Source organism: Magallana gigas, chromosome 3 (assembly GCF_963853765.1).
Source record: "Magallana gigas chromosome 3, xbMagGiga1.1, whole genome shotgun sequence".
NCBI lineage: Eukaryota > Metazoa > Mollusca > Bivalvia > Ostreida > Ostreidae > Magallana > Magallana gigas.
In genome coordinates this window covers 49,153,138-49,180,723 of record NC_088855.1, presented here as the reverse complement: position 1 = coordinate 49,180,723, position 27,586 = coordinate 49,153,138, and the positions used below count along the sequence as shown (strand labels likewise).

At 34.8% G+C, this 27,586-nt stretch overlaps 6 protein-coding genes and 1 non-coding gene across 8 annotated transcripts; 1 reads left to right on the top strand and 6 right to left on the bottom strand.

The window, feature by feature from the left end:
- Positions 1-1,351: 1,351 nt before the first annotated feature.
- On the bottom strand, positions 1,352-7,309 carry LOC117693070 (uncharacterized). Of its 2 annotated transcripts, XM_066080146.1 has the most exons (3): positions 6,616-7,309; positions 4,076-4,214; positions 1,352-1,436 (listed from the first exon to the last, which is right to left on the bottom strand). In XM_066080146.1, exons 1-3 carry the CDS (start codon positions 7,010-7,012, stop codon positions 1,433-1,435), a joined length of 540 nt encoding a protein of 179 aa, XP_065936218.1. In that variant the 5' UTR covers positions 7,013-7,309; the 3' UTR covers positions 1,352-1,432. The 2 variants fall into 2 exon arrangements, 1 of the variants encoding a protein (XP_065936218.1); XR_010712338.1 differs by having other exon boundaries at positions 4,076-7,309.
- LOC117685189 (uncharacterized) lies at positions 1,810-3,906 on the bottom strand. The gene is made up of 2 exons (XR_010711476.1): positions 3,806-3,906; positions 1,810-2,637 (listed from the first exon to the last, which is right to left on the bottom strand). It is a non-coding gene; the product is annotated as an uncharacterized protein (transcript).
- A 769-nt stretch (positions 7,310-8,078) lies between the features above and the next one.
- LOC105318040 (Y-box factor homolog) lies at positions 8,079-12,946 on the top strand. Its single transcript, XM_011414905.4, has 8 exons — positions 8,079-8,268; positions 8,595-8,658; positions 9,418-9,451; positions 9,675-9,764; positions 9,854-9,988; positions 10,339-10,563; positions 11,316-11,423; positions 12,238-12,946. The coding sequence occupies exons 1-8, from the start codon at positions 8,094-8,096 to the stop codon at positions 12,328-12,330; spliced, it is 924 nt and encodes a 307-aa protein (XP_011413207.3). The 5' UTR covers positions 8,079-8,093; the 3' UTR covers positions 12,331-12,946.
- Positions 12,947-15,337: 2,391 nt separating this feature from the next.
- Positions 15,338-17,911, bottom strand: LOC105318041 (uncharacterized). The gene is made up of 5 exons (XM_011414907.4): positions 17,726-17,911; positions 17,165-17,307; positions 16,863-17,002; positions 16,462-16,528; positions 15,338-15,999 (listed from the first exon to the last, which is right to left on the bottom strand). Exons 1-5 carry the CDS (start codon positions 17,797-17,799, stop codon positions 15,869-15,871), a joined length of 555 nt encoding a protein of 184 aa, XP_011413209.1. The 5' UTR covers positions 17,800-17,911; the 3' UTR covers positions 15,338-15,868.
- A 3,540-nt stretch (positions 17,912-21,451) lies between these two features.
- Positions 21,452-23,024, bottom strand: LOC105318042 (alpha-(1,3)-fucosyltransferase fut-1). Its single transcript, XM_011414908.4, has one exon. The coding sequence runs from the start codon at positions 22,819-22,821 to the stop codon at positions 21,664-21,666; it is 1,158 nt and encodes a 385-aa protein (XP_011413210.4). The 5' UTR covers positions 22,822-23,024; the 3' UTR covers positions 21,452-21,663.
- LOC105318043 (glycoprotein 3-alpha-L-fucosyltransferase A-like) lies at positions 23,020-23,826 on the bottom strand. The gene has a single exon (XM_066077891.1). The coding sequence runs from the start codon at positions 23,824-23,826 to the stop codon at positions 23,020-23,022; it is 807 nt and encodes a 268-aa protein (XP_065933963.1).
- A 682-nt stretch (positions 23,827-24,508) lies between these two features.
- Positions 24,509-27,334, bottom strand: LOC105318044 (glycoprotein 3-alpha-L-fucosyltransferase A). The gene is made up of 2 exons (XM_011414910.4): positions 26,922-27,334; positions 24,509-25,971 (listed from the first exon to the last, which is right to left on the bottom strand). Exons 1-2 carry the CDS (start codon positions 26,924-26,926, stop codon positions 24,807-24,809), a joined length of 1,170 nt encoding a protein of 389 aa, XP_011413212.3. The 5' UTR covers positions 26,927-27,334; the 3' UTR covers positions 24,509-24,806.
- Positions 27,335-27,586: the final 252 nt, after the last annotated feature.

The window sequence follows — 27,586 nt, the reverse complement described above, 5'->3', positions numbered from 1 at the left end:
TAAGCATTTGATTTGTTTGTTACATTAACCATTTTTATTCAAATACCTGTAATGAATATCAAGCAAATTGTCTTATCTTTTACTTAATATGAAGTTTAATACGCGGAGATTATTTTCTGATTGATTCAAAACTTGGATATCGTAAAAGCCCGGTCTTCAAGTAGCGTTGATTGCAGAAAATATTATACATTACCAGTGGAATTTTGGATACCTTTATAATCTCATGAACCATCAAGGATTTTTACAAGCGTTGAGATATACCCTGCGTTTTGCGTCATAATAGGCCTTGGAAAGAAAAGAATCAATCCTATCGCACGACGTTAGTCTCGCGCCTTTCATATGTCTATGCTTATGAAGCAGTGAAAAATATCACTTCAGCTGTCACTGCATTTTTGCATTCTACAAACCTGGCATACTGCCGATCAAGCTAAGGGCCAATTTCAGGCGGCAAATAAATGTAAGCCAGGGCTTGTAGAAAAAGTGAAGTGCAGATATCTGACTCTACTACTCATATCCTTAGTAATATATTAACGATGCTGATAGATTTTTTTTTCTTTACAATTGGGGACATGGACTTTGACTTTAATAATGTTTATATCGCATTTAAGATTTTCGCAAATATCCTCAACAACATCAATGTTTTTCAGTACTTTCAGTACTTTGATTATTTTTATCCAGTTGAAAAAGAACTATAAAATATTGAAGTATTAAGAGCAAAAAGATAAATATAAGACAAGCATCGAATTATAAACTAATATATAAACAGTGCCTGTTTGGGAAAGCAAAGCATCGGTAGACAATCATGGTTTTCTCGGAAGTGTCAATTTCAACTGCTACCCTTCCAAACAGGCACTATTTATTTAATTATACTGAATGTTTCAATTTTAAAGAAAACTTTACTGCTGACGTGAGTTCTACGGCGAATCGTACGCGCATAATATTTACGCGCATTCAACGATAACTATAGTTAAGAGTTGTTTTCATAGTTTAACTGGTCTTGCGTGAATAAAGAATTGAATTGAGCTATCGTGAAACTATATTTATTAGATACACTATGTTTGGCAATTGCGAATAGTTGTTTTTAGAGTTAATTATAGTGTACTTCTGAATAATGGATTATGCTTTACAGATCTGAAATATAATAACTATTGTTTACAGTTCGTAAACTATAGCTAACAATTATAGATAACTTATGGTTCGTAAACAATTGTTAACAGTCGATAAACCTAGCTAGTTTATCAACTGTTAAACTATAGATTGTTTACGCAATTAACTTTATTTCTCTTATGTTCTTATTCGATAACGCTCAAACGAGCATAAATGATTTATAGAATAAATAACAACACGTATATAGATGCAGAAGCGCTCTCAGAAGTGCAGTTTAATAATTACATGTATACAAATCACATAAATCAATTTTCTTGTGTTCTTTTTATCTACAAAAACAAAACAACACATATTAGCAAAATATATATATTTTTCCTAAAACTAAACATTTATGACTATTTTTGAGGGCGGGTGGGTGGGGAAACGTCTGATTGCACTGAGAGAGAGCCTTCGAATGACTTAAAACTCAAGTCTTTACCAAATCGTGCGTACCTTACGAGAATACCTGTAGAACTGTAGCCCTTTTCACAAAAAATCTTACGAGTTGCGTAAGATTTATAGTTAAGAATCTCGTAAGATTTTTCGTGAAAATGAACAAAAACTTAAGTTTTCACTTACGATAAAAATTAATCGTAAGATTTTTTGTGAAAAGGGCTACAGGTTTTCTATAAATATAATAACCAATCAAATTGGTTAGTCTTCATAACAAACTCCAGGTAAATACGTGTTCGATCGAAACACGTGTTGTAATACCTTCAATAAATACATTTATGTTCTTATTCGTTAACACTCAAACGAACATAAATAATTTATAAAATAAATAACAACACGTATATAGATGCAGAAGCGCTCTCAGATGTGCAGTTCGACGATAAAGAAAGAAAAGACATTTGAATTATAACCCCAGTTGTTTGGTAACAGACAGTTTAACTTGTGCACATAACCATCTTTGGCATTTTCAGATTTCCAACGCCCGTGTTTTTTAAAAAGACGATCGCTGACACCTGCTGCGGCTGCAGCAGTTGCCCCACCCGACCTCAAACTATGAACACCATATTTCTTTGAATCTAAGCCTAGACTGTCCAATGTAGACAACACTAATTCTCGTACTCTTGTATATGACAAATGTTGTTTATTATTTCTAAGCTTGTATGACTTATTTTTCTTGCAAAATGTAACTTGCCTAAAAATAAAGTCTTCCGACTTTTCATCAATGTCTGATAAAAGTAAATATCGGAGAAGCATAGATACAGGACAAGAAGAAGAATTCGTTCTGGATATACATAGAGAAGAACCTTGTTTGTAAACATCTGTTTTGCTTTTTGCAATAAACAATGTTAGAGGAGAGTCGCTAAAAACTGTGACCTTCTCATGTTTACAATTTCGGAAAAACGCAAAAAAACTGCATAACTTAAAAAAAAAATACAACAGGTTCGAAGGTAATATAATGTTGCATCACTCTTCCCAAACTTTTCAACAACAGCAGACAATATATCTGATGAAATCGGTTCTTTCTTAACGACAGGGTGACTATGTACGAAAGCCCATTGAGCTCATTTTCGTAGGTAAAAAAAATATTTTTTTCGCAAATAAACGCGAAACTTTCGCGAATAAACGCGAAACTTTCGCGATATAACGCGTTAGTTTCGCGAATAAACGCGAAACTTTCGCGATTTAACGCGTTAGTCATTTCATACAGAACCTTTATGAAGAAAAACGATTGAAAACAAACACATTTTAAGTTTTATATCATAAAATACTTATTATTCATTATTATTATGATATCCGTGTTAGGTTGATTTATGAAGACAAAATTATCTTTTTTGCATATAGATATTGATAAATCTGATTAAACTTTATAACATTTTTATATGTTATATGTCCAAAGTAGATAATAAGTTTGGGCATCGTATTACGATTTTCAGTTGTTCGCCGACCCTGTGTTCGAACAGGCATTCATTGATGATCTTTTTCTTATAAAACTGATATAAATTCAACTGTCGGAAACCTTTAAAATCTTAGTATTAATTTTCAAATGACATATGTGATAAATTTGGAGGACGAATTTACGTCATCTAGATTTGAACAAAAGCTTGAAAATTTCAATTCACAGCTTGACTTATCTTTCTGATATTAAACTAGACGTTAAGTTATGTCGCAGCGATATAACATATATTATAACGTTTTAAACAATGATATCCTTTAAATTCTAAAATGATACTTAATAAAACGTTTAATTCGAATTGAAATTGTTATAATTAAATATGTTGCTGCCTCATTTTCAATAATACAGCGCCCATAAGAATGTGAGAAGCGCGATGCATTATGTCCTCTGAAAATCAGTACTAAGATTTTAAAGATTTCCTACGTTTGAATTTATGTTAATTTGTATAAGGTTAAATCTAATTCATTTACATCTTTATATAATATTATTTTGTTTTATTTAAGTTGATATATTTGTTTTCAGTAATTATTCTTCATAGGGGGTTCTTCTATGAAATAACAATATTTATATTTAAGTTTTGCGTTAAATCGCGAAAGTTTCGCGTTTATTCGCGAAAGTTTCGCGTTTATTCGCGAAAGTTTCGCGTTCATTCGCGAAAGTAACGCGTTATATCGCGAAAGTTTCGCGTTTAATCGCGAAAGTTACGCGTTTATTCGCGAAAGTTTCGCCGAAAAAAATATTTTTTTTACCTACGAAAATGAGCTCAATGGGCTTTCGTAACTATGTTCTCTGATACAACCTTCTATCATAAACTTAACAAAGGTGGATTCACAAGGATTAGGGAATCCAGCCATGTCATGAGCCCATGCGATTGCATGAGTAGCTTCTTCTATATTCGAAGAGGAATCAAAAGTGTTTGCGAGATAAGCTAAATATAATGCGACATGTACATCGGAGGCTGGTAAATGATCGATAGTTGGTTTAAATGTTTTACACCACTTAGAAAAGTTTATGAATGCGTACCTATATTTCTTTACTGTATTTTCGGCTTTTGATTTTAGGCAGTAATTCGGTAAGGTCTCTGCAAGCTTCAAAAGAGATGGATCCTGAGCGCTGTCAAATAAAGACGTCCACCTGCCGACCGAAAATAATTCTGCAAAATGTACAAGACAGATATCCGATGAAAAGAAATTGTTCAATCAAAATATCTTGAATATCAAGGTAATTCTAATTAATGCACATTAACTAAACAACTGCAATACAATTATGTACCTGAATCTTAAATAAAATAAAACAAACATCTGCAGTACAATTATGTACCAGGACCTTAAATTATAATATATCAAATATCTGCAGTACAAATATGTACCAGGGCCTTAAATTAGAATATATCAAACATCTGCAATACAAATATGTACCAGGGCCTAAAATTAGAATATATCAAACATCTGCAGTACAAATATGTACCAGGGCCTCAAACTATATATTTACATCAACGTCTGCAGTACATTCTCAGAGTACTAGGTCCTGCTGTATATATACACATGTCCTATGATATATGTATCATTATATCACAAAAACCTTGCATCAAGTCTTAAAGCCAATACTGGAGATACAAATCGGTTAGAACCAAAAACCGTGGATTTGTTCTGACCTTGCTCGTAAATTCCTGATGCGTCACTGAACTCTAAGATATCTGTGATAATATTTATCTTTATAAATGTAATGCCGAAAAGAAGCAGATCTCCATTTTGGTACTATCAAGGTTCCCACCGCTTTGCTATTAATGAGATATTTAATGGTTTTTGTCACTAAAGAAATCGGCGGAACTAACCAATTGTTTTCTGTTCTCCAGTCTTGAGTAAATGAATTTACAGCTTCCGTAGCCGGATTCCAAAACAACGAATTAAATCTAGGCAACTTTTTGTTTTTTGAATTAGCAAATCTGTCAACGGAATGTGGACCATATAAAGAATCACTGAAACTGAAAAAATCTTGAGACACCCCCCAGTCTTCATAATCAACAAGTTTGCTTAAATAATCAGCTTTCTGATTTTTGTCTCTGGGGATCCACTGAATGTCGACTGAAATGTTGTGCTCCCTGCAAAATAAGAATATATTAAATGCTATTTCTTGTAAATCTGCTTTCATGCTGCCCGACTGCAAAATATTCACCCAGCTCTGGTTATCTGTAAACCATTTGACGCATTTGTTAAATAACAATTCGTTAAATGATATCAAAGCCAATTCTATGGCTTTCATTTCTCGCCTTGTCGAACTTTTGCTCATTTCATTTTCATTCCACATTTGATGAGAACACTTTTCATCCACACCCACAGTAAATGCCCCAGCGCCTACAGCGCTAGCATCTGAATAAACTATTGCATTTTCTCTTTCCGTTATTGTTAGTTTTTTTGTTATTGTATTTTTGAACATGTATTAATCAGAACTTTAATTCGTTTATTGATTTGATAGCAAATTTGAAATTCAGTGTATTATCCCATGACACTCTGAAAACTATTTCTATATGGCAGTATCTTGTCATTAGTCTACAAATATTACCAAAGACAGGTTGCAATGAAATTATTTTCCCAGCAACTCTGGCCAGCGCCCTAGCTGAAACTTTTGGTAAATCTGAAAGAAACTTAACATTAGTAGACTCAACGTCTTGAATTCTTCTTTCTGGAATGGAAATGCTAAATCTTACTAAATTCCATCTGATCCCTAACCATTCAATATCTTGAACTGGACTGAAAATAGATTTTTCTTGATTAATTAATAATCCAGCATCCTCTAGTGATGATTTGATAAAACTGGAAATTCTCTGACATTCCTCAAATGATTCTGCCATAGCTAGCCCGTCATCTAAATGCAGAACAATTTTTATATTGTTAAATCTCCAATACTTGACCATAGCTCTTAAACACTTAGTAAATATATAAGTGGCTGTAGACAAACCAAATGGAAGTACTGTAAAGCAATAGTATTCCCCTTTCCACTCAAAACCAAGGAATGTTTGACATTCCTTACAAATATCTATATGGTGATAACCAGATTTAAGATCAAATTTAATATACAGAAAATTTTTTTCTCAAAATATTGTAAAGCCAGTTTGTGATCCTCAAACTTTATCTTTTCTTTTTTCAGAAAACCATTTAACATACTCAAATCTAAAATCAAACGCTTCTTTTCTCTGTTTTCTGTGACGCTCAATGGACTTACAACAAATGGTCTGAAAGGAACTTGTATGACGCAACCCGATTTTACTAAGTCTCCAATGCTTTCTATAACAAAAGAAAAGTTCTGTAAAGCTGACTTATTATTTTTCAAATAAATCCTCGGTGGGTTAACTGCAAAAGGAATGTTATAGCCAGTTTTGATCAATTTCAAGATATCTTCAAATGCGCCTATCTTTCTCCAAAATTCATAATGATTTTGTAAACTATTTTTTACACCTGTGCATAATTGATTTGATTCTATGATAGATAATAACTTGCAATGCTCATTCATTATCTCATTATCTGTTATTCGTTCGAACATATCTACAGATAATAAATACTTATCATCAAGATCACTTGGAATTTGAACTTGCGGAGATGTTGAGTGGACATCTGGTCTTCCAATGCCCAGTCTGGAAGCACCTGTAGCAGACATCGCTGGGTGTGGGGTACGTCTACTACCTGATCGAAAGGGCTGGTTGAACGAGTTCGAGGCACCAGCATTGGTCTGCAGAGTGTTGGTCTGTTGTAGAGCAAGGGCAGACAACTGAGCAGCAGAACCGGCAGCAGCAGAGGGTATGGGTTTTAAGTACGGTTGGAAGCGTGACTTTTTCTGTTTACTGTTCCTGAGAGCTCTGTTCTCGGCGCTCCTGATCTTTTTCTCGTCGTCCGAGTTGTCAGCGATATCATTGCTTTGGTATTCCTGTACTGTTTTCCACCCTGCAGGGCATCCGTCTGCCATCCTTATTCCCTTCGTACTTCAGTTTTCCAGCTATATTTTCTTTGAGTTTCTTAAAAAGTTGCTGTGCTGAGAATTTGTTATCTTCTTGTAACTTCTCCGTTAATTGTTGAAACTGTGTAGAAATAGTCGTAGAAAGCAGCTTAACTGCGTCGGTCAAAGCGAATGCGTTAGCCGTATTCTGTTCTGGAGGCCTCTGTGCAGTATCTTAATTCTTCCATTAATATATCGTCCTCGTGGTCTGAATTAGCCATAGGTAAATGCTAAGAAACGTCTGATTGCACTGAGAGAAGGCCTTCGAATGACTTAAAACTCAATTCTTTACCAAATCGTGCGTACCTTACGAGAATACCTGTAGAACAGGTTTTCTATGAATATAATAATTAATCAAATTGGTTAGTCTTCATAACAAACACCAGGTAAACACGTGTTTGATCGAAACACGTGTTGTAATACCTTCAATGAATACATATCTTTTATCCATAGTTAATTAACGCCATCATCTACAGTATGTTTCAAAAGTGTTAACTAATTTACGAATCGTTAACTGTATTTTGAGGTTCGTAAATCGTATATATAGTTATCAGTCGATAAACCTAGTTTGATATCCGAACTGTGAAACTACGTCAATTAAGTTCATTTTTTGTGAATATGGCGTGCCATAGCTAAAAAAAAAAAAAGAAGTTTTAAGATAACTTGGGAATCATAGTTTCATAAATCGTGAAACCGTACATTTATCAAGTTGTTAACCGTCGTTAAAAAATCTTGAAACAGCATAGTATAGTTATCAGAAAAAAATTATACTGTATAGGTTGTAAATTTAATTTTGTGTTCAACTGATAGGATCGATTGTTTTCCTTAGTGTGTGCGTGCCTGCATTGATATTTTATATATATTTCTTACTAAAGTATTTTTTTACTTTTTAATAGAAATAAACTCTGTTATGTCACGGCGGAGGCTGGGAAGGGGGGTGTCGGTATGGAGGTCAACGTTGAGGTAAACTCGATCTAGAGCGATCCTTGACTTATATGTAATGACCAATGAAATTACGAGAAAATGAAATTCAGCCAATCAAAAAGCTCGAATGCGGCATTATGGTTCGCCTTGGGGGCGGCCATCTTTGCAGAGAGCGAACAAAGGGATAGAGTGGAAGTCCATATACCACCGGACGATAAATAACATCTTTTTACCATCAGAGGCCATGTCCGACTCCGAAAACCAACCGGAGAAAGAGGCCGAGGTTGAAAAGAAGGTCATAGGTAGTGCTCTTTTTCAATATTAAGGCTGAAATATATTTTTTAAATATTTTTTTCGGAAACGACGCTTTCGTCCTATTTTTCAGGTCACCTCGTGTACCACTAATAAGCGAACTTTGCTTATAATGATATTATTCTAAGATATTCCAGTACTTTATATTATTTGCATAAATATATCGTTAAATGTATTTATTAGTACCCGAGTAGCTGGGATTTTTTAAAATGATAAACGCCTCTTTTTTCCTGGAACAACGAACGCACTACACGTGGTGCGCCCGACTTCCTTTTCATATAGCGAAATTGTTAATTGAATTTAAATTGATTTTTAGCAAACAAAATAACGGGGACGGTGAAGTGGTTTAACGTTAAAAGCGGATATGGCTTCATAAACAGGTATGCTCTTCTCATTTTGATCAAATCAAAAGATCAGTTTGCAACACGTGCGTCCGGTGCAAGCAAAGACTTGCAGGCATGCCTCAGTGACAAAGGTTGTGCATGCCCCGATAGTTGTCCAAGTTTTTTCCACTACACAATAATAATGTTCACAATGATGAATCCTGTACACCTTTCACACATAACAACCTTTCAATATTTGGGAACAAAGAATTTATTTTTTGAAAATAATTATTTAACTTTAGCTAAAATTTACACGGGCTAAGGCACACTTGTTTCTCATAAGTTACAATAGCCAGGAGTGTGGCTTCAAAATAATATCAGGAGAATTTTTTGTGCTGCTTCTGTGCAGCATTTACACATCACTTAATCAAGTTTTTCATACCTCTCTGATGAAATTGCACCAGCAATGTGTACAAAAATATAAACTATGTTTTGAGCGATCTTTCTCAGATTTTTCAACCTTTGAGTTTTGAACCTCCTTTTACCAAACTTTTGCAGAGAATTAATTATCTATACCACATGCACATTGCAGTTCTACATATCAGACTTGCCATTGAATACAAATGCCCTCACATGTAGACATATACATCAGAGAACTTTCTGTTTAAAAGTAGTACTGTAGTTCAGCTTTTAAATTGTTCTGATATACAGTTCTTCAGTGTCATAGTCTTTTAAACAGGAAAATGTTTTTGATAATTGCTTTAACATGTTCATACACAAAATTTTGAATGCAGATTTCTACCCTCTCAATTGTAGAGATGACACAAAGGAAGATGTCTTTGTCCATCAGGTATGATTCATGGATATTCTTGTATTAAAAATTTAAAAAGTGATTAGATCTGAAATGCAAAAACCAAATTTAAAAATGGTTATGGGAGTGAAATTAGCTTTTATGTGGAAGTCAGATGCTTTGTGTGCAATCAGTAAACCAAAAGGTCATGAAAGGTCATTAAAGAGCTTACCTCGCTGCTTATTACTGTCTTTAATTATGTTGATTGTTTTTTTTTTTCCAGACTGCCATCATCAAGAACAATCCTAAGAAGTACTTGAGAAGTGTTGGGGATGGAGAAGCCGTAGAATTTGATGTAGTTGAGGGGGAAAAGGTCGGTTAATACTAAAAGTAAATTTCAAAAAGAAGCTGTGTTTTAAAATGAGTTTGAGCTGCTAGTAACTTCTCAATTTGAAATATTAGGGAAATGAAGCAGCCAATGTCACCGGACCTGAAGGGGCCCATGTCCAAGGCAGTAAGTACGCCGCTGACCGCAGGCGCTACCGTCGGTACTTCCCCAGGAGGCGTGGGGGTGGACCAGGCCGTCCAAGAAGCGAGGTGAGACTTGTTTGAACAAGTATTTCAGTTGCAATCAACAGCTTTATAAGGTTTATACAGCATATATTTTTCACTGCCAGAAACTACTACCAAGCATTCAAAATATTTTATACAACATTAGGAAGATTGAAGTGAATGATGATCTTCGGAAGGTTCTTGAATGCAAAATAAACTATAATCCATCTCGCAACATTGATTGAATATTGGATCTCATAATATAATGATTATTGAAAAAAAATGTTGAAATGGCTATGAATAAACAACTATGATGTTTATTTAACTTCAAAACTTCAAATTGACTATGTTTTGTTAAAACAAGATTTTAACAAACCATTTTTTTTTTTTCAAAGGGAGAAGAAATCGATGAAGAAGAGGAAACAGATGAAGGAAAGAGACCCCCTCCTCGTCGCCCATACTACAGGGGAGGCGGAGGAAGAGGCTTCTACAGGGGCTTCTACCAGGGTGGGCCTCGAAGACCTCCTCGCTACCAGAATGCCATCATGGACGGACCAGGACGTCAACCTCAGTTCCGTAGGCCATACTGGAGGAGAGGCTACCGAAGATATTATGCCCAGGTAGGGAATAACTTATTTGTTATCACCCTGTGCAATTCATTGCAGAGTATGAATTATTGTGTGGAAACATATTGTTTTAGAGCTTGTCTAACTTTTATGGCCCCGGTGCCTGTTTACGGTGAAGAGATGAAAAACTTTGCATATTTTTCCACAATTACTCTGCAATATGATTAACTGATGTTATAAATGGTCACAACTCTTTTAATTTTCATCATAACATTGTAAAACTTTTAAATATGTGCCAAGGCAAACTTTTAAAGTAAGTACTGTAGTTAAGGCGACAAAGTTCAAAGCTCTCATTTCATACCCAAGGAGGGTTCTCAGGTGGCCTTTAATCACTTGGATAATGATAAAAAGATATGGTATCATGAAAATCAACATGTGGGTACCATTCAGTAAACCAACCCATATTTTAAGAGTCAAAAAAGACTTATGAAAAAGATTCAAATATAAAAATAATATTTTTTCTATGGGCTTTCATTCATTTATTAATTTATTATATATGCTTTAAAACTAATCAATCACCCAGCTTTAAAAAGTGCTTGTATGCCCCTGATTCAAGTTTCAAACATATTAAGATTTTTGGACCACAATGGCTCCTAAAATGACTATCTATCACAAAAACAAACATGTTTAAAAAGAAAAGAGATAGAATTTCTGTAGACTTCCACGCAAAGCGGTAGGGTTAATATGCAAGAGTCAAATAAATAGTGACATGTATGATGCCAATATAGAGTGTTGTTGTGTTTCAGGGTGAAGGCTATGAAGGTCCCCCACAATATGGATACCGTGGGGGGCGTGGGCGAGGCCGAGGGAGGGGCAGAGGTCGCGGACGTGGCAGAGGATACTTCAGAAGGAGGGTAAGCTGCTCTAGTCACACATGCCTGGATTAGTTTTCAGTTCAGCGACCAAACCTTGCTTTCTCTTAAGTAATTGTGTTGGTGAAAATGTGAGATATTATAGGAATTGAGATATTGAGGTTAAAGTTGGTGAAGGAAAAGGACTATGTGCGGTATAGTCAAATATCTGCCCCCGATTTCAACCAATTTTTAAATAGTATCGTATAAAAATCAAATCTTCATAATTCATTGTACAGAATATGCCTATCATTTTAATCTTGATTTTAGTCATCATTCCTCGTTTGCTGTTTATCTATGACGTCACCTAAATGACTTATTTCCCGCAAATTCGCAAACAACTGAAAAATACTCTCATTTTTGCTTTATATTTTGCATTCGGAAGTATAGAGCACAGGTCTGCTCAAGTACGATTTTAACATGTTTTTCTTCAGATAGTTTTTACACATTATATTTAAAAAATGGTACTTGAGCAAGCCTGCGCTTGATGTTTCCCAGTCAAAAAATCATTGTTTGAAAAGACCCATATTTTGCTACCAAACATCAATTTATCAAAATAAGGCAATCTTCATGATATCATTTCTACATAATGACGTCACTGTGGTGATAACCTTTTACACCCTTATTTTCAATATGATTTTAACTATCTTTGTCCTTATTTTTAAAGCTCTTTATAAAACTTTGATTTTGGGGGCAAAAAATGCATAATACCGCACATAATCCTTTGTTGAAACTTCCAGCATGGTTACATTTACCCATGGAAGTATAAATATTGGAGAAGTCAAAGGTCAAGTTTTATTTTTGTTTTCTGTTTTAGGAGGATGGAGAGAGAGGCAGAGAAAATGAGAGTGGTGAATCTCCTGAACCAACACAGGAAGGCAATGAGGACAGAAACGAGCAACAGGAATAGTCGTAACGCGTGTCAACACCTGGTTTGTTTTAACAACAGCCAACTTTTGTGTATTACCAACCAGTTATTAATGCATTTATGTAGTCCTTTTCTTTCTTGATAAGAGCTTTAGATTGTACCAGCACATGCTATTGAAAAAGTTGTGGTCCTACTACCAGTTGAAGTGAAGATTTTTCCTGACAAATGACGGACAATAGACAAACACTTGAAAAAAAAAAATGAAAAAGAGAAAAAAAAGAAAACCTCGGTAAAAGTAAATTGTTTGTATGAAAGCTTACAATTTTTTATACAAGATCTATGCAAAACCTTACTTGTTACAATTTTTTGTGAGACAAAGGTTTTAGTGCTACTATTAAAGTCTGAACAAATTTTTTTCACATTTTGTACTTTATATTGAGATGTTTAGGCGGTGAAAGCTCTCTTTCTCTCCAAGAGTGGACTGAGGGTGTTTCCCTTTTTAATAAATTAAATGAATTATTTAAACATCTTGATTACAACTTTTTTGCTATGTAATTTTTAATTGTACCTTTTTTGTATATTTGAACTAGCATGAAATGAAACAAATGACATGTGACATCAATATTTGCATAAATAAAACAGCAAGTGCATTCAACAAGTGTTTATATGGGTTGTTTGTTGTGCCAATGTCACCACTTTATTGCTGTCTACATGATTTAAAGTATTCAGCTACAACAGGGCATGCTCAGTTTCAGTTTTCTGTTTTGGTTACCATTTGCTTGCAATGTAGTTTCAAATTGTTCAGGGAAAGGGAAATATTGCACATTTGTGCAAGTTGCACATTAAGGGGGCTGGGGGGTGGCTGCCATTTTGGACAATATTGATCTCCTTTAGATATAAAGATAATGGAAAACGATCAAATTTTGTATTAAAATATATGAAATTTTTCTTTACCAGATAGTAGTTGATAGCTTCAGAAATCGCATATAAAATTTTCAATGGTTTTATATTATATTTTGACCCCCCCAGCCTCCTTAACAGAACATTACAATTTTCAATATTTTACGCTATCAATTGATTATTGAGAAATATAGTAATTCAGGCAATAAGCCAACACCTGTATACATGTTCTTTACTTGTTTTGTTTAAAGCTGAAAACAAAGGCATTGTCTGGGATGTTTTTACTTCTTTGCCACTGTTCCTTCCACCCCTCTACAAGCCGTAGACCTATTATAAACTGTTTATTTATTTCACTGTACAGGTCTCGCCCATGGGGACATAAAAGTACATTGCCATGTTGCTTGCAGTAAAATCAATTTTACAGATTAATTCCAAGCAAGGAGAAATTAACATCAAATATATACAAGTCAATGCATTATATACAAAAAGATGTTTAGCACAAAGTGCTAAATCTAAGAAAACTTATGGAATATAACGCATCTGACATGAGTTTCAGATGTGAAATTTTGGAAAAAAGGATTTTTTCTTACCTGTGTGTGTGCCAATTATAAGTCGTACTTTACGGTATATTGAAAATGGATGACTGGTATTTTTAAACACTTTACCTATCTGTTAAAATACAGTGAGAAATATGTGCCTGTTCAACTTATAACTTAGATGTGCATTTGCATTCACGAATCCAGGAGGGGTGGGGAGTCTGAGGGATAATTTTCTTTTCTGGGGGAGGGGATGGGGGGGGGGGGTTATTAGGGCCCCACTCTGCGACACTCATCCTAATCAGTCTGTCTGCCAGAGTTCATTGTCCGGATCATCTCTTCTCTGCCCTTGGCCCAATCTCGCTCATACTTCGGCCCCAGAGTGCCTTTGGGGAAAAGGTGTGCAGTGACCTTGAACCATGTTTCTAGGTCTAAGGTTAAGGTTATAGCAGAATTGTATATAAATTCCTTGTCGGGGGCATACATGTGTCTCCCTTCCCCATGGTCCAATTGGCTCATACTTCACTCACAGTCACAGGGTGTCTATGGTCAAAGGGTGTGCAGTGAGCCAGTGATCTTGAATATAGTTTGCAGATCAATGGTCAATGTTATGTCGGACCACACAAAAATCATTTTCTCAGATCATATATACTTTCCACTTTACCCTATTTGGTTCATACTTCACATAAACAGAGCTATTGAGTAAAAAGTGTGCAGTGACCTTGAACCAATTTTCAAAGTCAAATATGAAGGTCATAGCAGATTTCTATAGAAAATCCTTGTCCGGAGCTTATCTTTTCGCCCTTTACTCCAATCTGGCTCATACTTCCATCAACATGGTGCCTCAATGGGTATGCAGTGACTTTGAATAATGTTTGTAGGTCAAGTGTCAAGGTAATATCAGATCACACAAAAAATCTTATATAGCTACTCTCCTCTTAGCCCTATTTGGCTAATACTTTACTTAAACAGAAATTTTTGGTTAATAGCGTGAAGTGGCCTTAATCCAGGTCCATGTGAAGGCTATAGTGCATCTCTGTAATCAATTTTAGACCACAGATTTATTCCCATTTGCTTAATCTTACTCAGATTGAACAAAAGTGCCCACATGTAAGGAGTAATGAGATTGAATTACCAGGTAGAAGTTCAATGCCAGCTGGAAAATTTCGAAGTTATTGGTCAAAGTCAAAGCAAAATTTTCAGAAATTCTTTTCATATTATTGTCCATTATTTTAGCGGGGCCTTTTGAGATTGTCACTATCTCAATGTTGTCTAGTTTTAGTTTGATTTGAAATATATCATTTTCAATTCAATATCAAGCTTTCAAAAATTCTGCAGCAGGTATACCTACCAGTATTTTTTCAGCTCGGTAATTGATTATTATGGGGGAATGTGCGCTTACTAAGCGCACATTCCCCCTTAATAATCATTAAACCTCTTTGAAAATGATATGGATGATTAGAATCTAAATAATAAACTTAATTTGATTACATTTTTGTTTAAATCTGTTAAAAATTTGGATGTGAAACACCTTGTTTTAGTTCACTTTTCAATCAGCATCAAAATTTATTTGGTTAAAGAATATTTCTTTTTGAAGAATTAGAACACATTTTCATTTTTTCAGTTATTTAAAACTATTTATTATAGTATAAAACATGACAGCTTATGTAAGGAGAATTAATCATGTTTTAATTAATGTACATAAAATATTTGTGATTATATCTACTATGTATCAATATTTGAAATTATATAAAATAATATTATTCTCTATAAAATTGTAAATTTTTATGCAAGATTTACTTCAATGCCAGACCGGCTGGATCAAGGAAAGGAGAATATAAATTGGACAGGATTTATCACAGTGAAAACAAAACTGGACGGAATTAACATACATGTAGCATAAATAAAAACTCTGTGAATACAAAAATGGGCAGATATACCAGTTAATCACAGCTTTATATGCATCTTTAATTTAAAGTTGAATATTCCAATGTACTGAGTATGTGTCATTTAATTACGCATATATATACTACTAGATGCACAGAAGGGAATAATTGAGAAATTCGTAATAAATGTTCAGTTTAGTATAAAATAGATGAGTTTACAAGATAGGACTGGTATTTTCTTGTTCACTTCCCAGACGTCTAAATGTGCCACATACAGGAGCAGCACTTGACTGGTTCATAACACACCCCCTCTCTGGTCCGCATGTCCAGTACACTACCCCGCTTCATGGCATTGATCACCCAGAAAGGGACCATCAGGAAAATGAAAACTGAAACAAACAAATCAGATGTGTGGTAAATAACATTATAACAGAGTTTATATCAAACATCAAGAAATGTCAAAGTAATACTGTAGATTCCTAATCAAACCAAAGGAAATAATGTCCATCATGAGAAGCAACCTTCACAGATTTTAATTTCTGAGAGTTGAGAACTTCAACAAATAAGGATAAAAGTTCCACGTTTGTGATTTTATATTTTCACTATTTGATACAAAAAAGCAGGTTTGGAATTAAGCATTTGCATAATACAAGAAGTTTACAATAGAATGAAAGTTTGAAACTTGTGATGTCCATCCCATCAAGGTTTATATGTGCTCTATTTTTTATGAATGCACTAAAATTCTTATCCCATGTAGAACCAAAATCTTGGGAAAAAAATCTAAAAAGTTATGCAGGAAGTAATCCAGATAAACTACATGCAATCTATTATGGAATGAAAACCTAACTTACCGAGACTAGCAGCTCCAATCCATGTGAATGCGTAGGAAATGTAATAAAGTGCAACAGTGGACGATTTCTAGATAAATGAGAATCAATAAGGTTACAATATTTATTTTTTTAAAAAGCATAAGAGGGAAACTTATGACTTGGACAGGTACTCATAAAAGACTGAAATTGTGACATTTCTAAGCATTTTGCACAATTATTTTAAGTATTAATTGAGTAATGCAATGTAATAACAAAGTACTGTAGCAAAGCATTTATCCAAAACTATGTACATTGTTTAGTTAAGTTTATATATCAAATATGATTTTGTAAATATTAACTGAAATTAAGGATGGAGAAAAAAATATACATTTTAACCCTAGCTCATCTGGAGACATTGGATAATTTTATCATAAATCACTTACACAGTCTTCTTTTGCAGCATTGCTGGTGGCATATCCAATGTGAACTAGTGTCTCCACAAAGCAAACGATACCAAAAATGTGAAATGCTACCTTGACAGGTCTTGGAACAGGATTCATAATCATGAACAGGAAACAAAATCCTAACAAAAAAACAAAATAAATGTCTGTTGTATATATCGCATTTAAACAATCAAAACTTACAAGTATTTTATTGCATAAAAGCAGATTCTGATTCTTCTATGCTTGAAGTTTGAGAGTTTACACAATTACATGGATCTGTAATTATAAGTAAAAGATTGTACCTAGACAGATGAAAGTGAATACGATCGAAACAATGAGCAGTTCAAACAGATGTGCAGGACACCATCTAGTGGAGTGTTTGTGAGCCAAGACGATAAACTGGGGCACCAGAAGTCCAATGGTGAAAATGGCCAGCACTATGTTTCTGAAAAAGAGCCGCAAATTCAAAATGCTATTACCCGATTCCCCCGTTTTAAATAAAATAAGACTTGTAACCGCTCTTCTATGCTACACTATACTTGTATAGCATATTGTTGAAGAACTGTTTTACATGGTAAAAATAGATTGCTGATTCGCCACCCCTATATAATTTATAAACATGAATTAAGAAATACATTTTAATATGTAAATTTCATGCTATAAGGATAGTCAAAAAAGTTTCTCAGAGTTCTGAATGCTATTTTCGTAAATGAACGAGCATGTATCTTTTTTATTTCTAAATTTTCTTCCATATTTTTGCATCAGATTATATAACACTGTATCATGTAACTCTTGAGCAACGCTAACCACATTTCATCAAAACAATCATCCAACAGCTTATAGCAGATTAGTGTAATATTTACATCTTCTTCCTGTTGTCCCTTGGAAACCATCTCACAAGGTGATAACTGAAATGTGCCCACCAGTAATGCCACATTATCAAATCGGGATTCTCTCAGAGTTTTGGGCTGTATTAATCCATTTTGTTCAATTGTATTGTTGACAAGTTGTTTGTTGATATGGTAGGACTAATGACAGTACAGTACACAGATTGGTCTGAGTTTATCGAATCCCAATCCCGATGTGATATTAATTTTACTACCTAGAACCAGGGGGTAAGCGGTAGAGAGGATCCGCTAGACCGCCTTACGTCATTCTATTAAATATTCATGAACAATAAGTAACAACAAAAATAATAATTGTTTTATAGATATGTCAAAGAATGGTAAAATATTGGTTAAGTTCATTTAAAAAATGAACATGAAATAGATATGGCACGCCAAATTCACAAAAATGATCTAAACATGGTTTCACATTTAATAAATTAGGTTTATCCACTGGTAACTATAGTTTACTAACCGCAAACTATAGTTAACGATTCGTTAACTATAGTTTACATCTAATGGTTGTAAACTATAGTTAACGAATGATAATCAATGTTTATCTGTCTGCAAATACCGTTAACGATTTTGCTGATTAATATAGATTCACACCTGTAAACTATAATTTTTATTCGTTAACTATAATTTAGAGTTGTTAATCATAGTTTCACAATCGTGAAACTATATCTATCAGATAAATTATGTTTTGCAATCGCAAATGGTTGTTTTCAGTGTTGATTATAGTTTTACACTTCTGAAACACAGATGATCGCGTTAACTATGGTTTACAGATGTGAAATATAGATTTACGGCGTTAACTATAGTTTTCTGTCCGTAAACTATAAATTACAACCGTTAAACCTAGTTTATCGGCTGTGAAACTATGAATATCTCATTTCTGTGAATTTGGCTTGCCATAAATAGATGGATATACATATTTCAAAGAATTTCATAGTATTTGACTATTATATTGATTTATCAAATCTTTGATATTTTAGAGATAAATATGATTAATTATAAAAAGTACAAGCAACTTCATTCACGTATGTGCTATCATGGATATGTAACAGAGACAAATATGCATCAAATTATTGTATCGCCTGTCAGTGCTGGGGTTTGAACCATCTGGCACATCCAGCTTTACCGATCGAGCTAAAGGGTTACTAGCCAGGGCTATTAGAAATGCCATTGACCTGACTACCATCACATTATCCCCTCCGACGAGGAAAGTCTCGTCCTCGACCCTTCCAGAGTGTCATATACTCGTACATGTACATACGTACAACCATTTTAATGTCATTTCAACGTTGAGGAGCAACACCGTATCATTGGTGAAAGAAAGTTGTAATGCCTACTGGACATGTATATAATAAAGTGTTGTCAAATACATGCATGAATGTATGCATGAATAATTATATATAGCAGTCTTAAACCCGTGTTGACAATAAGCATAAGAATAAGAATAAATCCATTCACTAGACCAAACAACATGTAACAATCGTTTTTAACTGAGTCAGTCTTTGTTTTAGATTTTGCCAAAGATACACACAAAAAAACCCACAGAAACAAACAAACAAAAACAAAGAAAGAAAAACAAATTTATGTTTGTAGATATTTTCCGGGTACCAAGATTTAATATCGAGATAATAAGCCCTTTTTCTTTTTTTTCTTTTTAAATCAAAATATGACCTTTATAGCTATCTTAATATTCAAGTTTGTTTTGCCTCGGCCTAGAATGTCGCGACGTCATTGGATGAAACGCGTCACGTGGCTTCCTTACAAATTTCTTTAAAAGGCAAGCGTCAAAATTTATAGCGCAACATGGCGGTCGTAACGTTATTTGAACTGATTTTCTACACAAACGTTTGTTTACATTACAAACTTTAGGTCCTCGACAAAACACTGATGCAAAAATCAATGCATGGTCAAAATTCCGAAAGAATTTCTCAGATTACAACTGACTGTAGGATCACCCTATTTTCTAATGATATTAAAATACTTACCTCTTTGATTTTTTAATTCTTTTTTTTGGGGGGGGGGGTGAAGTGGGTTGTTTCTATAAATACTTGTAACACACTTATCCTCCCCGTGTCCCAGGAGACGCATGAGGCCGTGCAACAAAAAGCGGCACTTACGATGGTCGCTGGCAACATCCTGCACCTCCCTCCAACTGTGCCACCCAAACTCTCTCTCTCTCTCTCTCTCTCTCTCTCTCTCTCTCTCTCTCTGTATGCCTTCAGGTTCTCTTTCGTTTTCCTCCAAGAGTCAGAGGAGTCTGTTGTCCCCTCAGAGAATATGGCCTATCCATTTCCAATACCTCCCTTGAATTTTTTTATTAATAGTGGCGTCGTTGTTGTACTTTTATATAACTTCTGTATTCGTGTGCTTGTAACATGTACAACAGCTAGCAGTGATAAAGTTTCTGTTTCTCAACAACACCAAATCGTCATTAGATTTGAATTCTACGAAAGGTCATTTGTCCACATGTCCCAAAGGCAAATGGAAGTGAGTAGTGTTCAAAATCAGACATTGCCCATTTGAATACCATTTTCAAGATGTGATCCTTTTCAAGTAGATTTGTCTATTGATTCAATGGGTAAGAAAATTTACGTTAAACAGAAACTGTTCAAATATTTGCCTTCGAATTATTTATGTACAAATAAAAGATTGTAACAAGCGTTTATATATATCTGTTACCGGTATACAATTGTTAAACATTTAGACAATAAACTTTCTGTTGCCGGTATGCAATTGTTAAAATTCAGATATTAAACAAATTTCTGTTACCGGTTTGCAATTGTTAAGTTTCAGATATTAAACGAGTTACAGATTTGCCTGGCTAGTATGACTACGTTCTTCTTTTAGTGAGGCTTGGATTTTTTTCAAATTGGTTATTGGGACTGTTATCGAGACGAGCAAAATTCCTTGTGTGTAAATCATGTAAACAGCCATTTTAAGTGCGGTTTACATGTATGTACTATTTTCTGTCTCAATTAAGTTTTCAGTCCTGGCTGTAGTCTATACAGCTAAGTCGAGTACACGTTCATCATTTCTTTTCTTAGCTTTGCATGTAACATTCAAATAGTGTGTGTGTGTGTGGGGGGGGGGGGTCATTAATTTTGAAATTAAACGTTTCTCTTTTCACATATTTTGGTCTGCATGCATATAGATGCATGCAACTTTAATCTCGTAAAATTTGAAACTCAATTTAAAGGGACTTATACACGATTTTAGCTCAAATTTTAAAATGTATTTTCCATTTTAATTTCATGTATAGAATAGTTAATATGTATATTTTTAATGCTTTGTCAAAATTTGAAATTAAGTCAAATACTAAATCATAGCCAAGATAAAGAGTTTAAAATTCTTTGTTTTGTAAACAAAGCTCGATCCTTGTTATTGTTTATATAAGTGTTTTATTGTATAAGTTTCAATCAAATGTTGCTTTTTTCCGATGATAAGATCATTTATGAACATATTGAATTAGTTTACCCTGTTTGCCATGTCTTGCATTTTGTAAAAAAAATAGTAATTCAAGACAATTTACATTATTTGTAAACAAACTAAGACTCGAGCTTTGTTTACATAAAAATGAATTCTTATTTCTGTATCTTTCTTATTACTTGACTTCTAACATTCAAATTTTGGTCAGTTTTTTAAAATGAGCAAGTGAACTACTTTATACATAACTAATACAAAATAAACTAATTTTGATTTAAAATCGTGTCTAAGTCTCTTTAACAAAAGCAAAACTATTCATAGTAAGTCATATGTCAATAAAAGGAAAGAAATAAAAATGACCACCATCTTCTCCAACCATCATCATACATCTTTCAATAAAGAAATGTCGTAGGTTAACATTCAATATTCAATTCATGATCAAGTTCACTAAAATCTGCCGTGACCACCAGAATATTTCTTTAACCCAAGTCAAACGGTTCACGACAAGAGTCGACAAGGAACCACTGCGAGACATTCAAGGGCGGGCGGTTAGGATTACCGCGATGCAACAGTTGACACAGATTGCATAGGGCGTCCTCATAGGTTCGTGAGTATGGTTCGGAAGTATATGCATCTTTCGCTCTCAGCATCTTAGCATATTTTGATTTATTATTTCCGATTTCCTTGAGGATTTTGGCCAAGTCTTTTGGTGTCTTGAAATCAAGAGTATCGATGTAAGTCCCGTTAGGAATATAAGTTTTACCCGTGAGGGCCCCTCTAACAACAGGTAAGATAGGAAAATCCAACTCATAAATGTAATACAATTTCTCTGAAGTGTAGTCAACACACAACGAGTTTTCAAACGAAAGATAGAACTTATAGTCACGTGATATCCTCTTATGACAGGAGTCGTTTCCAGGAAATCTGTATGGCTCACAAGCTTCACCGCATTTCCCAAATATATCCACCTTGATATGTTTCTTTAACTCTTCCACATACTTTTCTCTCTTACTTTGTGTTCTACAGTTACTTACGATCCAAGCCACTTCTCCCTTTTTCTCAGAAAACACTAAATCATAATCTCGTACCAGGGGAGTTTTCCGGGGAATAATTAGACCATATCCAAGGAACACGTCTGAATCTCTCCTGTAAGACATGGACCAATCGAACACGTGTCTCCATTTAGGCATTAGCACCGGCCGCCTTGTGTAATATGGACTTTCCGATGACGTAAATATCCAGACCTGTTTAGGGTTTTTTATCGGCGGTGCTACAGGCAGAGATTTATGCTGGAAGATGACAGCTTCGCAATCCATCATCCGGGACCTCTCGGTCGTCACTGAACAATCCGTGTAAGGACACTTCTTGAAATTCACGACGTCGTTCCCACTCTTCCATTCCGCGGGTTGGTTATAGTAAAGAATGGTATAAGTAACGCTCCTGTTAAGATATTCCAAATCTCTTTTTTCCTTTTGGTTTTCTTTCATGTTTTGCCCACTTGGTTCACTCGCGCTTATAACTTGTTCCTGAAGCACACGGAAGTGAGAATAAAATATCTTGTATGCCAAAAAAATTGAAAGGAATAAACACGTGAAAAACAGACAACTTTTGATGCGACGAGTGGAAGATATAAACATGGCGAAATAGCGATGTTACTGATTTCGTTTCTAAATTAAGCATAACCTGCTTAAATTAAGCATTACCTGCTTAAGATCGAGGTGTTTTAAACACATATCGGTATTCATTTAAATGTGTATCATTTGCCTTCCTTTCATGAAACAGTACAGTGTTCAATCAAGCTCTGGTTCAAACAATGTGAAATTGACAGACATTCATTAAAAACTCAAATCAGTTGGTTCTTTGCACTGATCTGTAAAGTACCATTCTTTCATGTCATACGCCTCTGACGTACTATTATCAAAATGAAGTCTCTCACATAAATTACAAAGTGCTGATTGAAAAATTTCAGACATACTCCTGGATACATATTCATCCTTTTTCTTCAGTAATTTAATGTACTCTTCACTACTGTCTCCCACTTCTTTGAGATACTTTGCAAGAAGCTGTGGCGACTTAAAGTCGTTGGTGTCAATAAATGTTCCTCGGGGAAGTTTTATCTTACCATTTAGAGCTCCGCGTACCACCGGAATAACGGGCATATCGTAGAGGAAAATAAAATAGAATTTTTCAGACGTGTAGTCTTCACACAAGGAATTTTCAAACGCCAGATAGAACTTGAAATTATGCGAGACAACATGGAGACAAGGGTCATTCTCATCGTCCGTCTTTGGACCACAATACCTGTTTCCACATTTGCCAAAAACAGTGACTGGAATGTACTTCATCAATTCTCTCACATACACTTCTCGCTGACTGTGAGATTTGCAATTGCTTACTGCCCAAGACACGTCTAATTTTTTATGAGAAAATATGTCGGAATAATTTTTATTGATGGAATGTTCCCGCTGCACGAGATCTCCATATCCGTCATAGAAGTCCCCATCCTTCCGGTAGGACATTATCCAATCAAATTTTTTGTTCCATTCATGTAACAAACTGGTGTTGTGCGTGTAAACTGGACTCTCTTTGGATGTGAAGATCCACTTCTGGTCTTTTGGTTTGGGAGGAGGGTAATCCGGCATCCGGGTATGGTGGAATATAACTGCTTTGCTTGTGTTCAGCTCTCTTCTTTTGGTTGTAAATCGGCAATGAGGAATACGACATGTTGAAAATCTCCATTGTTGGGGATCAACATGAGAAGGGGGGTTAAAGTACAGGACTGAGTGAACAATAGGGTTTTCTGGTTTACTTCGTGGTGTCCCAACAATTACAATCTTAAGAAGGAAACACTGAAACAAAATAACAACTAATCCAATACATACAAGACTTGCGAAGTATGTCCTTTGGTTTTTCACAGACACTGTGTGTATCTGAAGCATATTAATAGCTTGTCTTCGCGTGTTATTAGATTTGAGTTGGTGATCAAGTCATCATGTTGCAATATACGTGGGTCTTTAAGGAGAATAATTACCGACTGACGAAAATATCGGACAATATACCGGTACAACATTTTAGAACACAGACAACCAAGTCCCCTCACAATCTGGGTATTTAAAAAAGTATCATTTAATCAACAAAGAACTATGCTTGCATGTTGTATTGATCATTAGAATGTATGCATTGAAGTGCAGTGAAGACCATTCCATAAGTTATTGGTAGCCTTGTAAATAATCATAAACAAATGAAACAAAAAATAAAACAAACACAAAAAGACTTGAAGAAATCACTCTGCAATGATTAACACGTCAAAGCAGAAGATTAAAAAATGAACAAAAGTTTGACAGAAGGAACTTCAAGATGAATATATCTTTGCAATAAATAAAAAACTATTCATCATAAGTTGATCAATGCTTAGTTAATGTATCAGAAACGCTCCATTATGCAAGTAAAGTTAGGTTACATGGTTAACAGATTTAGTTAGGTTTCCATCGCTTTATTTTATCAACTATACATGTATGTTAAAATTATTTTTTTAAATTTAACCAATATCCAAATAAGACTGAGTATGCTGTTTCGGTACCACACATGCAATCATCACAGTTGCTACATGTATTTACAGTTGTCACACTTTGTTTAAGTACTTCTGGGCTTCTTTCATGTTGATGCTGTTTCTGGTAACCGGTTTATGTATTTGTTTAGGAGAACGACAATGATCCTGGCCATAGAACCAGTCTGCTATATCCAGATCTGATCGTCCTGGTTTGTCGAGACTCAAATACTCGCACATCTTGCACATGGCAGTCTGAAAGGTCTGCGGCGATGTCAGTGCACTAAATCTATCCTTCTTTCGCAGAAGATCTATATAAGCCTCTTTATCGTTTCCCAATGAAAGCAAACGCCTAGTAAGGTGAAGAGGTGTGCGATACTTGTTGACGTCTATATAAACGGCTCCATGTGAGTAGTTTTCCAAAGTAAAGGATCCCAAAACTACGGGGATTATAGGATGATCGAAGGCGTACACGTTATAAAACTTTTCGCTGGTGTAGTCTCTGCAAAGCGAGTTTTCAAACGCTAAATAGAATTTGTAATGTTTTCCAACAAAATCATGACAGGAGTCATTTTCGGACCCTGTGTATTTTTCACACTTCAGATTTCCACAAATTCCAAACACATCCACTTTCTCTATCTTCGACATCTCATGGACGTATTGCTCTCGCTTACTCTGCGTGTCACAATGACTCGCTATCCAAGCTACGAGTTTCTTTTTCTGTTCAAAGATTTTCTCATAATTTTTCTCTATGAAACGAGTTTTCGGAACAATATCTCCATATCCAAAGAAGAATTCCGAGTCACGCCTGAACGACATGACCCAGTCAAACTTGTGGCGCCATTGAGGTTCAGAACTTGTTTTCTTTCCGTAATAGGGACTCTCCGAACACGTGAATATCCATTTCTGGTTCGGGGTCTTAATTGGTGGGACCGATGGAAGTTGGTTATGATTAAATATAACAGCATCACTTTCCGGGAGATAACTCATGTTCGTGGATATAACACAGCTCGAATATCTACAATGGCCGAAATCGAAATCGCTGAACCAGGACGGTGGGTTATAGTAAAGTATTCGTTTTGTCCGCATGTTGTCAACAGATAACTGCGCTTCCTCGTTAGCTTTCAAGAAATTGTCGAAAAACTTCAAAACAACGTACACAACTCCAATACCTCCGATGATGAAAACCACATTCTTGTTGAGTTTCCTTGTAAGGAGGAACATTCTGAAGTTTGGAGATCTGGAGAGAGAAAAATTATTTGTAAGTAGCCCGGTTTTTAAAGTATAGATCATTAGTTCAGTTTTTTCACATACCAGATAATTTGGTACAAGAGGAACATATATACACAGAACAAACATAGATACAAATTGTCAGAAGTATATATACATAGTCATGCAGGGAAAGAATGGTAAAAATTGATGTATGACAGAAATACAAATTTACATATCACACTTTGATAGAAAGGATTACAACACGAAAACAACTAAGGGGAACAGACAGCACTGAAAATAATTAAAATAAATACACACAGTGTTCATGCATTTTTGAGAACGATTGTCGCTTAAAGGGTGACTGCACTTAAGGGCTTTGAAAAATGCGACAAAATTGACTTAATATTTAACATATTTCTTTTAATTGTAGGAATTCCCAAAGTCTTAACTGCAGTGGTATGTAATTACATTAATATAATCCAAAATCCCAAAGAAGGGGGGTCTGAGGGATGATTTTTTCTGGAGGGGTAGAGGTGGGTTACTCTGGCTTGGGTAATTTTACAATGTAAATTTATAAAGTTTGAACCCCCTCCCCTTAGATCCGCGCATGTGTCAAAGTTGTACAAATGCATACGAAATCATCAATCAAACCATGCATGTCCAGGTGATATGAAGATTTATTTCCCATTTCCTAAATCATATTTTAAAATATTTTTATTTGCTTTGGCAATAAATGTTCACATTTCCATTACCATCATGCAGTTATGTATTGCATTTAATGCTATCCAAGAGTGAGCAATCGCCCCAGTGAACTTAGATATGTAAGTTTCATACATGTATTTTCACGCCGATTGCTATTTGATTTAAAGAGAGAAATGAAACTTATTTAAAATGGCACTAGAGTGCGAACAGCTTCACACGTTTGCCGTTAACACATCACTTTTATCAACTAGTTGAATGATATGAAAAAAAAGTTACCTCATAGTCCGGCGTTATTTTGAAGCAAAGCTGATGAGAAAAGCGGTCAGTGAACAGCTGTAGAGATCAATCGATATAGCCGTTCATGAATTTCAGTGTCAACAAAGGCGCACTGCTGACTCCACCTCAGGTTCAATATACCCCATGCTCAATAAGTGTATACATGTGGAACAAGTTCACAAAACGAAAGTTAACTTTCTGGAACGGACCAGTGCCTCTTAAACGATACGCTATATAATTTTAATAAAATTGCCCCTTCTCTCGTCTATTTAAACATGTTAAAAATGTTAAAAACATTGTCTGTGGGCATCTGTGATGTTTCTGTGTATACATTTATGGAAGCGATATCAATGTGACGGATATATTTTATATACCAGCACAATATCTTTAAAGACAAATTTTAATGCATGTAGTAATAGTTAATTTTTTTTTCAAACACAGTTTATATGAAACCTAATTTTCGTCTATTCCATCTGATCAAATTTGATATCCGTGGGTTCCTATTGCATATACATGTGATCTAATTTTTTAAAATCTGATAATTTTTCAAAATATTTTTGAAAACAGTGTAAATTTAACATCGATTTGTAACACTTAAATACGTTTGATGCTTAGAGTACATGGAGTAGGTTAAATTAAACCTTCAATAGTGTCATTTTTTTATA

What these genes read in the sequence shown, in the direction of transcription:
- LOC105318042 (XM_011414908.4), bottom strand. Translation starts at nt 22,821, where the DNA reads ATGTTTATATCTTCCACTCGTCGCATCAAAAGTTGTCTGTTTTTCACG.
- LOC105318040 (XM_011414905.4), top strand. Translation starts at nt 8,094, where the DNA reads ATGCGGCATTATGGTTCGCCTTGGGGGCGGCCATCTTTGCAGAGAGCG. An exon ending in AAGATGTCTTTGTCCATCAG is followed by an intron (nt 9,452 to 9,674) that starts GTATGATTCATG and finishes TTTTTTTTCCAG; the next exon opens with ACTGCCATCATCAAGAACAA. An exon ending in ACCGAAGATATTATGCCCAG is followed by an intron (nt 10,564 to 11,315) that starts GTAGGGAATAAC and finishes GTTGTGTTTCAG; the next exon opens with GGTGAAGGCTATGAAGGTCC.
- LOC105318043 (XM_066077891.1), bottom strand. Translation starts at nt 23,826, where the DNA reads ATGCCGGATTACCCTCCTCCCAAACCAAAAGACCAGAAGTGGATCTTC.
- LOC105318041 (XM_011414907.4), bottom strand. Translation starts at nt 17,799, where the DNA reads ATGTGGCATTACTGGTGGGCACATTTCAGTTATCACCTTGTGAGATGG. An exon ending in AGGGACAACAGGAAGAAGAT is followed by an intron (nt 17,308 to 17,725) that starts GTAAATATTACA and finishes GCTCTTTTTCAG; the next exon opens with AAACATAGTGCTGGCCATTT. An exon ending in GATTGGAGCTGCTAGTCTCG is followed by an intron (nt 16,000 to 16,461) that starts GTAAGTTAGGTT and finishes TGTTTGTTTCAG; the next exon opens with TTTTCATTTTCCTGATGGTC.
- LOC117693070 (XM_066080146.1), bottom strand. Translation starts at nt 7,012, where the DNA reads ATGGCAGACGGATGCCCTGCAGGGTGGAAAACAGTACAGGAATACCAA. An exon ending in AATTCCAAGTGATCTTGATG is followed by an intron (nt 4,215 to 6,615) that starts ATAAGTATTTAT and finishes TCTGTCTTGTAC; the next exon opens with ATTTTGCAGAATTATTTTCG.